Source organism: Montipora foliosa, chromosome 2, assembly GCF_036669935.1.
Source record: "Montipora foliosa isolate CH-2021 chromosome 2, ASM3666993v2, whole genome shotgun sequence".
Classification (NCBI taxonomy): domain Eukaryota; kingdom Metazoa; phylum Cnidaria; class Anthozoa; order Scleractinia; family Acroporidae; genus Montipora; species Montipora foliosa.
The window spans coordinates 20,652,099-20,669,598 of record NC_090870.1 but is presented as its reverse complement, the minus strand read 5'-3'; the positions used below and the strand labels follow the sequence as shown (position 1 = coordinate 20,669,598).

The following is a 17,500-nucleotide window of genomic DNA, read 5'->3' as shown; positions in this document are numbered from 1 at the left end:
CATGTTTTATCAAACATTGTCAAACATCCTAACGCAAGGAGTTGTGGGCCACGAAATTACCCAGAGTACCACAACAATTTCAACATAGCCGTAATTCTGATTGAGTTATTGGAGGAAGATGAAAAAAGAGGAAAAGGACGAGGTACGACTAGGAGCTGGATAAGAAGAAAGGAAGAAAAAGGTTACTTTAACAACATCGCTGATGATCGAGGATACGCAAGGCTATCGCGAAATGATGCGTATGACTCATGACGATTTCGTCGAGATACTGAGGCTTATTGAACCCGATATAACCCCGCGTCAAGTAACTGGTGGTTACAAGGTTATAACTGCTGCTGAGCGACTGACACTGGCAATAAGATTTCTTGCCACTGGCGAGACTTACAGATCTTTGAGTTTCCAGTTCCGAATTTCAAGGGCAGCAATCTCATACATTGTGACCGAAGTGTGTGAAGCCATAGAGAAAAATATTGGCCCAAAGTATCTCAAGTTTCCTACCACAGACGAAGAATGGGTTCACATTGCATCTCAGTTTGAGAAACGATGGAACTTCCCCAACTGTATTGGGGCCATCGATGGTAAGCACATAGTCATGCAGTCACCTGCTAATGCTGGGTGATATTATTATAATTACAAGAACACCAATTCCATTGTTTTGATGGCAGTTTCTGGCCCGGATTATGAATGCATTTACGCCGACGTGGGAGAGTTTCAGATGGCGGGGTATGAAACAAGTGTACCTTATCCCAGGGAATAGAAGATGGTAGTGTTTCTCTCCCTCCAGCAAAGTGCCTGCCTTACGGGGTGATTAAACAACCTTATGTTTTTGTTGGTGATGGCGCTTTTGCTCTAAAGAGAAACTTGATGAAGCCCTAAGCCCAAAACGGGCTTACTATAGAAAAGAGAATTTACAACTATAGACACAATCGGGCCAGAAGGATACCTGAGAACCTTTTTGGAGTAATTGTAAACAGATGGCAAGTATTTAGAACAGTCTTGTAATTGCTTCCAAGTACCACTAAATCCTTGGTTATGGCTGCATTAGTACTACATAATTACCTCAGAAAGAGCGTCTTCTGCCCCGCTGGACTCAACCGACTCAAGTATTGGAGAGATGACACATGGGCTTTGGAGGAGAGAGGGTACACCAGAGGTATTTGTACCTTTGTCTGTCCCAATCACTGGACACAATGCAACAAATGATGCAAAACTGCTCAGGGATACTTGTACAGATTACTTCGTTAATGAAGGGGCCGTTGAATGGCAGTGGAACATGATTTGAACACATTTGAAAAGTGTAAGCACAGCCTTTTTGCCATTAATGTAGTTGCAATGTTTATGATACTAAGGGTTTTGTATTGTTTGGCTTACACAAGGAACAGTTTTAAGGTAATTTCTCAGCAAGGATTACAGGTTGCAATGTTCAAATCATAACTTAGTCTCTCTCTTCTTGCTCCAAAACTCATGAGCAAAACACTTAGGAAGTTGCCTTTAATTCTTTGGGGAGGAGCAATATATCCAGGAAGAGGACTACAATTTTTGGAGAACCTAGAAGAATGCTTTGTATGATCATGAAACAAAGCACAGGGCTCTATGTATAGATTTATATTACCTGCTGCACACTTAGTTCTCAGTTCCAGCTGAAGTAAAACATTTAGTAATTATTTGAAGTAAAATCAGAACAGATATCAGCCACATGGAATTCTTTTATTTTGATTTTACTCTGTAGATTGTCCTCTACAAGGGCAATGTCAATGGTGTTTATATACTCCCAAATATTACATTTCACTATAAGTATTATTTTAAAACTGATCTCATTCAAGACCTAATTATGTTCAAACAGTAAAAGTTGAGTGTAGCCTACAATGGCCAATGCTCTACTAGAGCAAAACTTTAACTTTCAACATTTTATCTTATAACTATGTAAAAATCTGCATATTGCTGGAAAGAATGTCCACGTAGAAAACTAGATCATTTAAATTAGAGAAAATGCCGTTTTTCTTCATTAAATATATCGGTAAATAATATTTCATTTTATGATTTCATATTTCACTAAAGGTTCAACTATTTGCTGCAAACAGTAACAATCAATGCGTCAATATGTCTAGTACTACTTTTGATAACATGTTGTTTGATCGAATGTTTGATGGAGTTCAAACACAATCAAACATCATCAAACATCATCAAACAAGGTGGCCAATCGGTAAAAGGTTTGATCACCAAACAATGTTTGATGATGTTTGGTCGTCAAACATTTCCCTTTTGGCCAAGGATTTAGTGCTCAACAAAATCGCACTTAGGACCTTTCAATGTGCTAAAGCCTGGTTTACACTGTGACAAAGCATAAACATAAACAAAAGCACAAGCATAACGAAGTTCACACTTGCATCAATCTCGTTCCCAGAGTAATTTGAGATGCTCCAATTCCAACCGTCAAAACTGCCATGAAGGCCCATATAGCACTACTATGGTGATATGACAGAACCCCTCACCATGAGTACTGGGGTCCGACAGGGGTGCCTGCTCAGCCCCCTTCCCTTCCTCGTGGCGCTGGACTGGGTAACTTGTCAAGCCCTTGGTGATAATGAGACAGGGATCGCACGTACCCGGCTGCGGAAGTTAGAGGACTTGGACTTTGCGGACGACATAGTTTTGCTGAGCCAGAAGATCGCCCACACGCGACAGAAGTTTGAGGCACTGCAAGAACAAGCTGACAGAGTCGGGCTCAACGTAAATGCAGCCTTAATCAAGGACATGAGGATTCAGTCCCCGGCAAACACGAGTACCATCAGCTGTGTAGGAGAGAGCCTTGAGCGGGTAACAGCCTTCAAATACCTTGGCAGCCTTTCACCACCACTGGCGGCACAGAGAAAGACGTTGAGGCCAGATGCAGGAAGGCACAAGCTGCTTTCTCCATTTTAAGACCAATGTGGAGATCGAAGTTCATCTCTCTGTGGACAAAAGATAAGGATCTTTGATTCAAACGTGAAGTCGGTTCTCGGCTTTATGGGTCTGAGTCCTGGAGACTAACAAAGAAGATCATTGCCCAACTCCAGACTTTCACCAATCGTAGGCTCTGGTACATCTTAGGGGTGTGGTGGCCGAGGAAGATCTCCAATGAGGAGTTGTGGCAGCGCACCAAGCAGGAGAGGATTGAAGGTACCATACGGAGACGAAAATGGAGATGGATTGGCAACACTATGAGGAAACCTGTCACCAACATCACCGGCCTGTCCCTTGAGTGGAACCCTCAGGGGGCTAGGAGGAAAGGCAGACCAAAGAAGTCATGGAGGAGAACCATACAGCATGAGCGTGAGGATGTCATGGAATCAAGTGAAACGGACTGTGCAAAACCGGGTCCGATGGAAAACCGCAGTGGAGGCCCTATCCTCCGGACGGAGTGAAGAGGACTAAACTAAACTAAACTAATCCTCGTTAGGTGCATAAACAATGACTAACGTCATCACTCTATCGTCTAATACTACGTCTACTTCGCTCGGGATCAATAAAATGCTTTAGAACTTGAAAATTGTTAAACAGTATAGCGATGCCTGCTCTAGAGCTAGAAAAGGTGGTGAAAATGGCAGAATATCCTCATTCAGAGCGCCAGTAAGGTTCAGTCTTTTTTTGCAAGAGAAAAAACAGAAAACTTTTCTTCAATCATAGAAAAATCTCTTTTCGTTTGGCATTGTTTGACAGACCTCTAACATTTAGGGAGCAAATTATCATATTTCCATATTTACACATTTCCGAGTCAAATACAAATAAGTACAAATAACGACCTTTCACTATAGCTTTGATTGAAATTCCCTGTTCCTTTTGCATAGCTATTGAGTAATCTTCAGTGATATACACATCAATGTGTACTCTTGATTTTTTAATATTACCTCTTTTCGAACAAACCTGGTCTCGATCCTCTCGGCATACAAATCTTACTATGATAGGTCTGCACCTATTACTATCTCTTTTGCCAACACGATGAACTGCGTGGAATCTAATTCCGGAGGTATCTATGCCAAGGTCCGTTTCAATGATGTTATATAACTTTCCTTAATGGCTGGCATACTGTTCGATATTAGTGTTCCGCTCTTCTTCTTTCAGGCTCTGTTCCTTAACTCTATTCGGAGATTCGTTTTTGTGATTCAGCCTTGAATTGTGCCTTCAAAGTATCAACATCGTTTTGAGTGAAATTCAGACTTTGTTCGAGATCTTTGATTTAAATTCCTGTCGTAATTTGTCTTCACGTATGTCAGCAAGACCCTCCGTGACGAGTGACTTTAGACATTCATTAACTGAGAGTCCTCCAGTTCATGATAGCGCTTGTTATCCGTGCTACCAATATCAGCTGCTCCTTCTTCATTAATTGACGAACTGGAACCCCTTTTTGAGCGTTTCCTCCCCATTTGGTCTTGAAAATGCTGCTTATTCTGTTGAAGATGCTTTGTAAACGTTACCATTCACTCTTTGAGCAATAGGCGTCTCTATCTATAACACTTTAGGGATAGAAAACCCTTTATTTGACAAGCGTTAAAAAGCGTGTGTGGACGCCATGCATATGACAGTCGGTCCAGTCAACCGAAAATGAAAAATAAGGGTAATTTACTCATTCCTATTTATTTGTCGACTTTAAGGAATCAAAACAGCTTAGTTTGATCCAGTGGAATCTTTCTCTTCCTCTTCTTTGGGGGAAGAAGCCATATTTCCAAAAGTTTGACTTTCCACGGATAGTCGGAAGACCCTTTACGCACACGCATTCATTGAACCGGTGTCACAGCGGACAATTAAGCATAAGCATAAGAAAATGCAGCCATGTCTAAATATTGATACGTCGAAAGTGGGCCATAAACGTTTCAAGTCATGCATGGGTTGCTGATTTCCCCCCCAAAAAAATGCAATGCAAATAATTATGTTAATAATTACCTCCGGTTCCATCCCCTCTTGTGAAGTCTCCTCCTGTTCAAGAAAACAAGGTAAGTCCTTCCAATATATATATTAAGTATAAATATATTTATTCCGAACTTTTCCTGATTTACAGGAAACCAGAAATATACAAGGCCAGAATTTTTCCACAAGACTTCTTGTTTTCAAGCGTGCCGGGAGCTGGACAAAATTTTGCCAGTTAGGTGTTAAGCGAACACGCTTTCAAAATCTGAAGACAAAAAGGAAATGATTTTTTGATCATAGTACCACTTTAAACGAGGCAACAAGGCCTACTTGCAAGGAAACAATAGAATACTAAAATGGTAGGTATTTTGGAATAAGGTGCATGTAAACTGTGAGAACATTGGTATATTTCTCTGAAGTGTCGCCTCGTCTTTCAAGGGCAAGGTTACTTTTCTTTCAGGACTGATAAAACCGCCCTACAATAGTATGCTTTTTCCCAAAAATACTCTCATTAGCTTCCAAGTGTTCCCGGGTAAGCCCGTGCGTCCCGAATTCCCACCACACAGTTCTTTGTTCTCTAAAAACAGGCCCTAGAAAAGGAAAACTACAATACAGTACACTTCTTTTTTGTATATCAAATTGTTTGACCATGCAACTGTCCATTGCCTTAACAGTTTACTTAGGAAGCATCTGGGTTTAACTGCAGCTCAAAGAACTAGGCGCCTTCTTTCAGCTCGTTCCGCACAACCGTGCAAAAATACGAGGTATACTAAGAATAATAAAGTATTTATAGAGCGCTAATTCCCAATAGTCCAAAAGCGCTTTACAAAAAAAAAATACAATGAAAACAGGGATAAAATAACAGTGAAAAACTTAAGGCTATAAAACTAAACTACATCATAAGAAACTTTAAGACTTGGATTTACAAGAAGAAAGGAAACCACAAGATCTAAGTTCCAACAGAAGGGTATTCCAAACACAAGGAGCGGCCACCGTTAAGGACCGGCCACCATAGGTATTAAGATTAAATCTCGGTATAAAAAGCAACAACTTGTTGGAAGATCGTAAGGTTCTACTAGGTGTATATTGCTTTATAAACAGTGATATAGTCAGGTGCAGCACCACGAAGAGCTTTGAATGTAATGATAGCAATTTTAAAGTGATCCTCTGTTCAATAGGGAGCCAATGAAGCTGGAAAAGCAAAGCAGTGACATGTTCATATCTACTGCTAAGATGACTGAGCATTGCAGCACTATTAAGGACACTCTGCAGACGTTGTAAAATACATTTTGGCTGACCATGTATCATAAGAAAGAAACTTGAAAGAAGATGAAAGAAAGAAGATTTGCCAACAGCTGTAACATGCGGAAGCATTGACAGAGAATTGTTGAAAATAACCCCAACATTCTTATTAGTAGCTGAACAGTCAACAGTTTCATAAGCAATGGCAACGTTGTTCAAAGCAGGACATGGGCAATAGGGCTTGTCACTTGTTCAGTTTCAGTTTGTTTGCTAGCATCATAGGCAGCCCAAGTTCGCGTCACTAGAGAGTGCAGAGTGCAAGCGGCGTTGCGTTACAGGCAGCCGTTGAGACTTTGTATGGGAAATAAAATACCGTCGATTATGAAGCCTAAAAAACGCTCAATTTAACGTTCATTCAATAAAAGGAATGAAAATGACTCACCTCTGGTGTATTCTTGTGCCTATTGGAGCTTATTTTACCGTTTCGGGAATTCCGTGTTTTCAATGTTCTAAGACGGAAGTCAAGGCTGCACACTAAGATTTCAACCGTAGTCAGCTCAGAGGCGGTTTGCGCCTCGAAAATCCATCCCAGCCGCGATTTTTCCGCGCAAAGCTAAAGAAACATCATTTGCGAACTTCGGTGAATATTTCGTCGTCAAAAGTCCCCACGCACTTGGCTGGAAAGGAGCATTTTCTGCTTCCGATTCCACGATAGCTGATGAAGTTAACGGCTGGTGATCATGTGAAAGGTCCCGGAGCTTGGGTCCGAAGTCAAATTAACTCCACACGATGAGGTACAGTCATTTCATGTACAACACTTACCCCATCCCCACAGCGGCTTGAAATGACTGTACCTCATCGTGTGGAGTTTATTTGACCTCGGACCCAAGCTCCGGGACCTTTCACATGATCACGCAAACCGCCTCTGAGCTGACTACGGTTGAAATCTTAGTGTGCAGCCTTGACTTCCGTCTTAGAACATTGAAAACACGGAATTCCCGAAACGGTAAAATAAGCTCCAATAGGCACAACAATACACCAGAATACGTTAAATTGAGCGTTTTTTAGGCTTCATAATCGACGGTATTTTATTTCCCTTACAAAGTCTTATAACGCGTTTAAATTCTCAACGGCTACCTGTAACGCAACACCGCTTGCACTCATAATTATTACACGCTCTCTAGTGACGCGAACTTGGGCTGCCTATGCTAGCATCGACAAGTCAATATCCCTCACGCAGTCTTCAATAGTAGACAAATCCTCAGCAAATGACGTATCAAAGGACAAATATAACTGCGTGTCATCCGCATAAAAATGATTAGACAGACCATACGATCTTGCCATGTCAGCCAATGGGGATGTATACAATGAATACAGCAAAGTCATTCACATCAGAGGAAAGTCCTTGGATTTAAAGCGGAGTCATCACAGAGTCCATTTCACTAAGAAGTGCTCTCCCATGGAGCCGTGTTTTAGAACTACGATTACTAATCTAATTTACCTAAATGCTAAAATGTAATTTATTTACAACTTTAATTTATTTAAAAAGTCCTACAGCAAAACCTAATCCATTGCCGGATTTAACATTATAACGTATAATTAATTAATTAATTAACCAATGCAAGAAAATTATTCAAATTACTGGCTACTTTGCCTCGCTAGGCAGACTGTTCCAAGTAATGGCACCCCTGCAACGGAAACTCTTTTTGAGAGCTTCTGATTTCGGTCTTGGGATGAACAGATTCAGCTCTGAGTAACGTAGATTGTATCTATGGATAGTATTGGTATTGGAAGGTTTAGAGTAGTGCCCCTGAAACCATACAGCTCTAATTTTGAAAGACAAATTTCATGGTCGATGATATCAAATGCTTGTTTTAGATCAATAAACAAGACCGCATTTGTTAAACCACTGTCAATGTTGAAATACCAATTATCAATCATATCAATAAGAGCTGTTAAGGTGGAGTGTAACAGTCTAAACCTGGATTGGAATTTAGAAAGTAAATTACTTTCGTCAAAGTATTTCAGTGTACTCCTGATTGATCGCTTTTTCAAAGAGTTTAGCAATTAATGAAAGTACTGATATGGGGCCTATAATTAGCTGGGTTTACCTTCGAGTCAGCTTTGAAGACTGGAGTGACCCTAGCGTTTTTCCAGTCACTGGGAACAATACCAGTAGAAATGACAGAGTTAAAAACGTGTGTCAGGGAAGCCGCTGTAAAAGGATAAGAAACCTTGAGAAGACGGGCTGATATACTATCAAGGCCATCAGCTTTGTCTGTAGATAAATTAACTACAAGTTTAGTTATCTCATCTACCGTTATTAGTTCCGCCTCAAAGTTCGTATGAGAAGGTTTACTAAAATCTTGAAAACTGACTCGAGGGGGATTAATCTTTGAAGCCAAGGTTGGACCAATTCCTGTAAAATAACTATTAAATGCATTACAGACCTCGTGGGGATCACTGATGTCTTTGTCATCAATAAGCCATAGACCATATTCATAAATGGCGGTCAATTTATAATTCTTTTGTCGAAGTGCAAATTAGCCTACCAAGCGTCGATACCATACAGTGAATTGAAAAGATTTCTTGCTCTAAAATGAGGCTTGGTAAGCTAATTTGCACGTGGACAAAAGAATTATAAATCTGACCGCCATTTATGAATAAGGTCTATTTCGTAACTTGGGTTTTGTTTTTCTTTCTTGATAATAACGAGTTTATCCCATTTCAGGTGGCTTTAACTTTACCACTATTACTCTCAAAGTACGAGCGAAAAGTAGTCCTTCTTGCAAGCCACGATAGAGTGATTGACATGGGTTCTTGATTTTTTTATACTCTATCCATTTGGTTTGGTCTAGTGGTAGTAATTGCGATACGTTTTATTCGATCTCTTTCCCTCATTAGTCGTTTGGTTTCAGAGTTGAGCCAGGGGGCTGGCGATGAAATTTGTACTCTTTTCTTTTTAAACGGAGAACGAAAATTTGCTATTGTCAGGAATAGATGTTTCCAAAGTTCCCAAGCTTCGATAAGGTCGTGAAGTTGCTCAATCATGGCCCAAGGTGCTAGTTCCATGTCGCACTACAAATTTTCGAGCACAAAACGTTTGCATTGTCTAGCACTGATGACTCGCAGAAGTGATTTAGGGCTTCCTTGTTTACGAGCAACGTAAATTAGGCTATGGTCACTGATTCCTATATGGGAAACCCAAGATAGAGCAAATTTATCTGGCTCATTAGTAAGGAATAAGTCTATTAATGATTTAGAATTTAATGTCATGCGTGTGGGTTCATTGATTAATTTAGTGTATTGGTACGACTCACAGAGCTCGTTAAGATGTTTAGTATCATTGTTTGAATTGAGAGCTGACAAATCGCAATTTAGGTGCCCTATAATATTTGACTCAATGTTTTCCTCCTTAATCTATCCTAAAAAGATTTCAAACTTCTTAAACAGATCAATAGGGGAGTTAGGAGGTCTGTACCACTGAATTTGAGATAACAAAAGGCTTAGCCCCTGTTTTTCTTATCTCAATGCATAAAAATTCAAGATCGTGAACTGACAAGTTTCGGGTATACATGGCAACACTCCGCCTCCTCTGTTACGGTCACGTCTAATAATTTCATAGCCCTCAGTTGATTCTGTGTACGGTGGTATAAATATGAACGAAGCCAGTTCAATGCATGGTCACAGATGCCAAAGCAGGTTGATAGCCTAGAGAGCAGGAAAAATTATCGACAGTGTCAAATGCAGACGAAAGTTCCAATAGAATCAAAACAACACATTTCCGACTGTCAATGGAAAGAGCAATGTCATTGTACAAACACGCGCAAAAATATTTTTCGGGTTCAAAAAGTTGAAAAAGAAGTTCTTTTAAATTAAGTTAAGCAACATTTCCACCAAATTTGGCTAAAAAAGAAGAATCCGTGGATTTTTTATAATTTTTTAAATTATATGTGTCAATACATGTACCTGTCATTTTTCCATGACGAGAAAGAAAGGCGATTGTGTTTTGCATAATTAATTACGCTTCAGACTTTGATGCGCAAAAAAAATGTGAATAGTGTGTTTTCACGTGACGACACTGCGGCCATGTTGGTGTTCCTAAACAAAGAAACGGCCGCCATGTTGGTGTCCCCAACTAATCCTCCGGGAATTGAGCTCTATTATCATGTTAACGTTTTCTTTTGTTTCGGTGGAAAAACAAGGTTGCTGATCATGTGACTGAATCAGAAAACACTCTATAGATCGTTCAAAACCTGTTTTGACTTGTCTTTCATATACCAGATCCGGAATAATTAACATCCATAAAACAAAAGAACAAAGCGAACATAACAATACCTGATCAACAAGGCCTAATCAGAATAACCATGGTTCTTTTGTCTTCCGCCATTTTGGTCCGGTATGATGGCAGTGTAGCCCCTTTTTTTAAACCAAACTTTCCGAATTTTTAAAATCAAGTTATGAAGTTTTCATTACTGGGAGGTTAATTTGATGATCAAGCGCGGTGTTCAACGCGAAAAAGAAGTAGTTCCTGGCATTTAAAATAAGGTGCTCAAAATAATGGCTCGTACGCAAACGCAAACGGGTATCTTCACTAAACCTCAATTCCTCATGTTATTTTCCAGCTGCTGTTTTAAAATTGCTTCAAACTGTTTCCCTGATATTTTCCCCATCCTTTAGCAAAGGTTTTCCATGAAAAATCATTTCGAACAGTCCATAAAAAGCAATAATGTTTGCACAAACGAACCACATAAAGCCCTTCACTGAAGCGGCTACTTTTATGCCACACTCTAGACTTGAGCCCGCGATATGGTCAGGTGATGCTGGCCGCATTGGCATACCTGGAGGGACACAGCAGTCAAACGTCTGCGCATGTGCGAGCGTTGGAGTGGCGAAAAGGCGGTCAAGATGGCGGTGCGACCTCGTGGGTTTAAGTTGTGACACTCAAGTTAAAAACGACCACACAAGCGAGTAAGTCTGTACATATTTTTTTATTGAGACCGGCATACAGTAGCCACGTGTAGAAGTGATGTCAAACAGTACTTCAAACTAATGCAATAACAGCTGATCGTACGATGTATTCGATTTAGCATGGTCTATAAGGCACTCATGCATGAGAAGACACAGCATTGGCAAACATTGTAAGTTACACGTAAAGAAAGGTAAAATGCCGTGTTCTTCTCGTGATTTGATTGAGAAGCTGTGTAAATATTACATCATTCATATCATCCTTAAAGCTTACGTACAATTCTTGAGTTAAGTGCAACAGAAATACTGAATGCTCTCCTCTTTTTTTATTTTAAGAAATGAAAAGTTCTTTCGATCTATCGTGTTTTATTTTGTTTAAGTAATGCCTCTGTGTAGTTGTATTGTTTTTTGTTTTGAAGTACCTGTTATTTCCAGATGTTCTCTTATTTGTTCAACACTTGAACTACACCATTCTTCCTTTTGTAAGAGGTTATCTCTTTTGAAATTCGTTGTGTACACTAACTACACTGCACATGCAAAATAACTGGTCTTTAGTCACAGAAATGTTACAAATGTAAGAGAACATATATTGTGTTGTAATGACAGTTCTCGTTTAATTTTTGCCAGAAATGCCTAGCCTCTCTTCCTTATATGTCAGACCTAGCAACTATGACACCATGAGGGAAATGGAAGCAAACAGTTTTCCATCTCGAGCAACAAACCAGATAGTCATGTGGAACTGCTTTCAGGGATAAAATAGGATGCAATGTAGCATATCACAGTGAACATGCTAATTTCTGTATTATGCTCCACAATTATTAAATTTGTGTAACCTCCTCATTCTCAAAAGCGATCAAGATTTAATTCTTACGGAGTAACACAAGCCAGCAGATTGCATACGGAAAACATAGGAATTTTTACTGTTATTTTCAAGATTATTATTATTATTTTGCTGTTGTTATTATTATTATCATTATCATTATCATTATCATTATCATTATCATTATTATTATTATTATTATTGTTATTATTATTATTGAAATGTCTCTTACTTTAGACTCACTACCGGCATGATTGAAATGAAGGGCTCAATAAAGGAAATAAGTAATATATTATTATTCACACTACACCTGAACTGTTTGATTTGCGTCTGTATATCGTTTGCCCTCAGTTGTTGGCAATGCGCTGCAAGAGGACTAAGAAATGACTTGTGATGGTTTTTAAGACCTTTGGTGAAAATTTCTTACAGGTGATATTTTACGATACCACCTTTACATTAAAGTCTCCCTTCCTTCGCATACCAGATAATCATCTATGGTTGTCAAAAGCCACCTGCCCTTTTCGATGTTCACCAGTACATACCATTGCAAAATCCAGCGCAAAGTATCTCCACAGTGCTGATGCATGTAGAGACCCAAGTCTTTTTTGCAAAGGACATGTAATCTGTGATCTTAACCTGCGATCAGGCCCATTTTTAGCTTCGCCCATATGTTCTCTTATGTCGTCGCTCGCTAAAATTGGGCCTGACCAAAAGTCTCTCAAGAATTCCGTTTGGTCGGCCAAATTTTGGCCGACCAAACTCGTGATCTGATTGGCTGTTGAAACGCCGGAAGTGAAAATGCCATCGTGATTGCGCGGAGCTCTCGCGAAGTCCTCGAGACTAATCCGCCATAAGTGTACGAAGAAATTTGCTCCCTTTTGTTCTTACAATGCCGTGGACGGTGCAACTTGATTCTTTTTGTATAAATGAAGATATGCCATCTGAAATATCTCATAACTTGTCCAGAATCGGGTTTGAATCTCTGGAACGAGTGAAATTAGCGATTCCGTTGTCGAGCTCTGTGGCCATGGGGTTGAAAGAACTTTGGCACAAAGTTCCCTGATGTTTTGAAAGCCGCTAAATAGCTGGTTCTTTTAAATAGCAATGAAAGCCGATGCATATTGGTTTCCTGGATGAGACAAGGGACATATATATCAACAGGAGGAGATGCTGATAAAATCGCAAGTTACACGAATGCATGTTTTGAATATCTGTGTATCAAACGGCTTTATTTATTTACTGTACATGTCTGATGACACGGTTTTTTGCACACTTCATAATATTTCCAGTTGATTTAACTTAAAACTCACACTCCAGAAACTAGAATGGCATGTTTCCAGAGAGATCAATTGTACAACAAGAAAAGAAACTTTGCGAGTCCATCTTACTGTTCGTACTCCATCAAAAAATTAACAGCCAAACGTATCATGATTTTACTGCGCGCAATTCTAGAAATACACTGCAACTGAAGATATTACCCGAAAAAATCACCAAAGAAACCTTCATGGGAAACACGTTAAAGGAATAATGTATTTCTCTTTTTTTTCTTTAAAAATCTATTGCCAAACCGTCCAACGACAAAATGCTAGGTTATCTCAATTACAAATTAAGATGTCAAGCTTAAAAGATTGCATATTCAGTGAAGTTCGGAGGGAGAATTACACCGGCCTTTGCCGCAATATAGTCGTCGAAAACATTCCCCATGCTTTAAATGTGTTTTTCTCAAATTAAAGCCAACGGTAACTTTCGAATTCGTTTATAATATTCCTCCCACGGTAATTAACTTTGGTCAAAACAAAATAGCGTGAATCTGCCGTCCACGCGTGTATTGGTGTAATGGAAGTAAATTTGATTGGCCGACGAAGGACATGTCAATCAATCAAAAAAGGTGGGCGGAAGGAATTTCGAAGAGGAATTTGGTCAGGCTCTATTTTTCGTTTCGCCAACTCCACATTACGTAGCACGCGAAACTAAAATAGAGCCTGATCGCAGGTTACTGTGATCTATGCAAACATGAAAATTTATTTCAGATTTTTGAGATGTACCCTTTTATTGGTTCAAATTAATTCATGTTGATTCACAACTGAAATATGCTATTATATGAAGGAGGGCAACTGTTCTTTGTTCTTGGAGGTATCCTCTGTCTTGTGACAGTCTGGAGTCTTCCTGAGGTATTGTTTTAAAGACAGCTTTAAACAATCCGGGGTACTTCACTTGTAGCTCGGTAAACTTCCTCATGGCACTCACTTCCTACAAGGGCAAACCACTTTTTTAATTATGACTACCAACTGCCATCTGAAATCTTTCAATCAATTCTGTAATTGAAGGCTCTAAAATAATGATACTAAATTATCATTAAAAAACAGTTCCAGTTTTACACTCTGGCTTTTGCTAGAAGTAGTAAATAAACAAGAGGGCAAAATACCTGTTTTCCTTCTCTTTTCCTTTCTGGATATCTAATATGCCTTGGTTTGATTTAATCTGGCCACTAACATAATAATTACTGGCTACATTGATTCCGAAAAAATGAAATATGTAAAGAAAAGAGTTTGCAAGAGCCTTGAGAAATTAAAGCGATTTAATCGTTCTTATGATTTACTTTTGATTAAACATTTGAATGTAATATAAGTAAATAATACCGACTGGATATCAAAAGTTAGAAATAAATATATACACTACTAGACTTACCTCTTTGTTGTTAAGTATCTTCATGACACTGTTCCTCTTTTCCTAGGCCCCCCGCATCCAATAAGTGACATTTTCCTCGTTATTTATATATTTGTTTATGTTTTAACTTGTACAACGGGCTACCAGACATAATTCGTGAAATGTGAGAGTTAAAAAGTATTCTACCTTCTGTTTGTTGGAGTCCTTTCTTTTCCATGGAATGTATTTAACGTGATCCATAAAGCTTTTGTCGGCCTTAAACACCAGTTTGTCCCAGGTCTGTTATCTGGTAATTTTTTTTTCCAACCTTTTCGAAGACCTGGTAAAACCGTTCAGGGATAGGTATGAAGAACACGACCATGGTTTATTGTTTCGATGGATTTCATTACTGTGCTGCAGACAAATCCACGATCCCGACGGAATCCCTCCAGCCCTTGCCAATGTTTTGTCAGCTCGTCTGAGCCAAGCCGAATGACTGCAATTTTCTTTTTCTTTACGAGTTTTTCCTTCGTTTACACACCGCTTGCCGTCCGCTTCCAGTGTCACACATCGCATGATTGATAATAACAAATAAAAATATACTAAATCAACAGAATACCGGTAATTTAATAAACTTTGTGTCTGGAAAGTCGTAAGTTTTCCTTTTACCTTTTCTTTTTTCCTTTTACAGATTTCTATGAACGTTTCAATTTTGTTTCGTAGATTTTGCGTTACACCGGTTGTTTTCAATGTTTTCCTTTAAAATTTTGCGCGGGAAATTGGCGCGCGGCTGGCAAAAAAATATCCATTTGGGCATCCGCAGACGATTGACCGCTGTGTTACTTGGAGGGGTCGGCGAACGTACGGACGGACGCATGATGACATCATAGCTAAAACCAAAATTTCTCCCATCGATGGGTTACCATAACGTTTTTCATCGCTTTTAAGGGCAACTTTTACAGTGATCTTATTTGAATTAATTTATGCTGGTTTAAAGTGAAACCAGACGTCAGTTCAGTAATCTACATGTATACCTTCCCTTACAACCGGTGGAATTACAGGAGTCATTGTCTTAGGTAAGAGCAATAGCTTCACTTGCAAAATTGAACACTTTCGCAAAGAGATTCTTGCTTTCTTTGCTTACTAACCTTGAATCATGAAATCCTTTATTACGCGATGAAATTTGCTTCCTCTGTAACCAAAACCTTTCTGCAAACATGAAAAAAAGAACTTATGTATAAATCAAACAAAACCCATTATATTTAATAACCCGCAGTTTGGGACTTTTTTCCCTTTTTTGTGATACTAACCACTAAAAAAAATTAAGTCTGCCGTCATTCAATATCACAGGCCAAAATTTGACTCGGTAGTCAATATCATCCGACCAAAAACTGGATGCTAGTCAACTAACATCCAAATTTTAAAATGTGGGACCATTAACAAACTTGAAATTACCTAAAAATCGAGCAAACAATTTCATCACAAACAAGCTTTGTAATTGTTGACAGGTGGATCCTTTTGAACAGTTGGCTTTCAGAAGGGGTCCTGCTTACAACTTCATACAATGTGCATCACAGGTAATTTCATCTTTATACAATGTGAGGAGATCACGTCATATGGTTATGAGAACGGTCACGTTTGTAAGAGCTCCTGAATGTAGCCTGAATTCTTAGCCTCCCAACATAAATGTTTCTAACAAATACTAAATCTGCAAACAACATCTTCAATATCTTTTGGTCATATACAGAAAAGAAACAAGAAGCGCCTAGAAAGATCTTTCTCCAGTAGTCCACCTACCAATGATTCGAAGAAAACTAAAATGGCGGCCAGCATTCTCTGAAGCGATTCCGAAGATGAGAGAAGAACCAAGCTGAAAGAACTACACACTAATTTGAACTGTTTTCGACACAAAATGAAAGGAAAATTTGAATGTTTGAATAGAAAGGTTAGTGGAATGGAGAAGGTTTCGGAAGAGGCTTGGGCAAGAATAGACGACCTTACTGAAGATCTTCAAGCCCATATATATATGGATCTTGATATCACCAGGCAAGTCAGAAATTTAAAGAAAACGACAAAACTTTTGAAATTACAAGACATGTTTCGACAGAAACTTCTGTCATCTTCAGTTGATTAATGTACAAAGCGTTAAGTTGAATTTATAAGTCGGAAAAAGTGCTAATTTTGCCAGTAACAACGGAATGTACATAAAACGTGACAATGTTAGAATTAAAAGGATAGTTGATTAAGAGAAGGTTGTTCTCTTTGAATATGAAAAGCTTCTTTTATCTTGAGTTGAAAAGTAGTAGAGGCGTGATCTAAAATATGGAAACATTCCCCTGAAGACAGGGCACGACATTGTTCGCAATTCCGTAGGTGTTTGAAAATGTGAGAGGCCCTATCACTGACTAACATTGTTCACAATTCCGTAGGTGTTTGCAAATGTGAGAGGCCCTATCACTGACTAAGTGCTTACGCACGCGTGTGGAAAAATGCCGGGTTGTTTCGCCGACATAACAGGCATTACAGCCCGCACATACAAACTTATAAACCACACGTGAACGAAGCCCGCCAGGGATAGGGTCTTTCACACCAAGCAAGTTGCCTATCTTAAAGGAGGAAAAAACTAGCTTGATGTCCAAATCATTGCAGTAGCGCTTGATAAAGTGACGGATCTTTTTCCGAGTTACGACAGAAAAATGGCCTATGTAACGTAGCTTAAAATAAAATGTAGGCGAAGTGGGAAGGGAACCCTGGGGACAATGATTACTTAGGGTCCCAGTAATGTAACGGTTTACAACCCTTTCAATTAAATGGGCAGGGAAAAGTTTAGTTATCTCGTCGTGTAGCCCCAACCAGGTGTTGTTAATCTTATAGGCCCTATCAATAAGAGTCCTGATGAGACCCACTTTGTAAGAGTACGAACTTGAAACTGAAATAATT

The 17,500-nt window shown here is 39.2% G+C and overlaps 1 protein-coding gene across 2 annotated transcripts in view; it reads right to left on the bottom strand.

Moving 5' to 3' along the window:
* Nucleotides 1-17,500, bottom strand: part of LOC137992643 (peptidyl-prolyl cis-trans isomerase B-like) — a 36,132-nt gene that overhangs the window by 1,237 nt on the left and 17,395 nt on the right. For both annotated transcript variants that reach the window (XM_068838102.1, XM_068838103.1), the window contains 2 exons: nucleotides 15,709-15,769; nucleotides 4,921-4,953 (listed from right to left, as the gene is read on the bottom strand). In XM_068838102.1, the coding sequence (XP_068694203.1) occupies nucleotides 4,921-4,953; nucleotides 15,709-15,769 (94 nt within the window). The remainder of the gene's footprint in view (nucleotides 1-4,920; nucleotides 4,954-15,708; nucleotides 15,770-17,500) is intronic.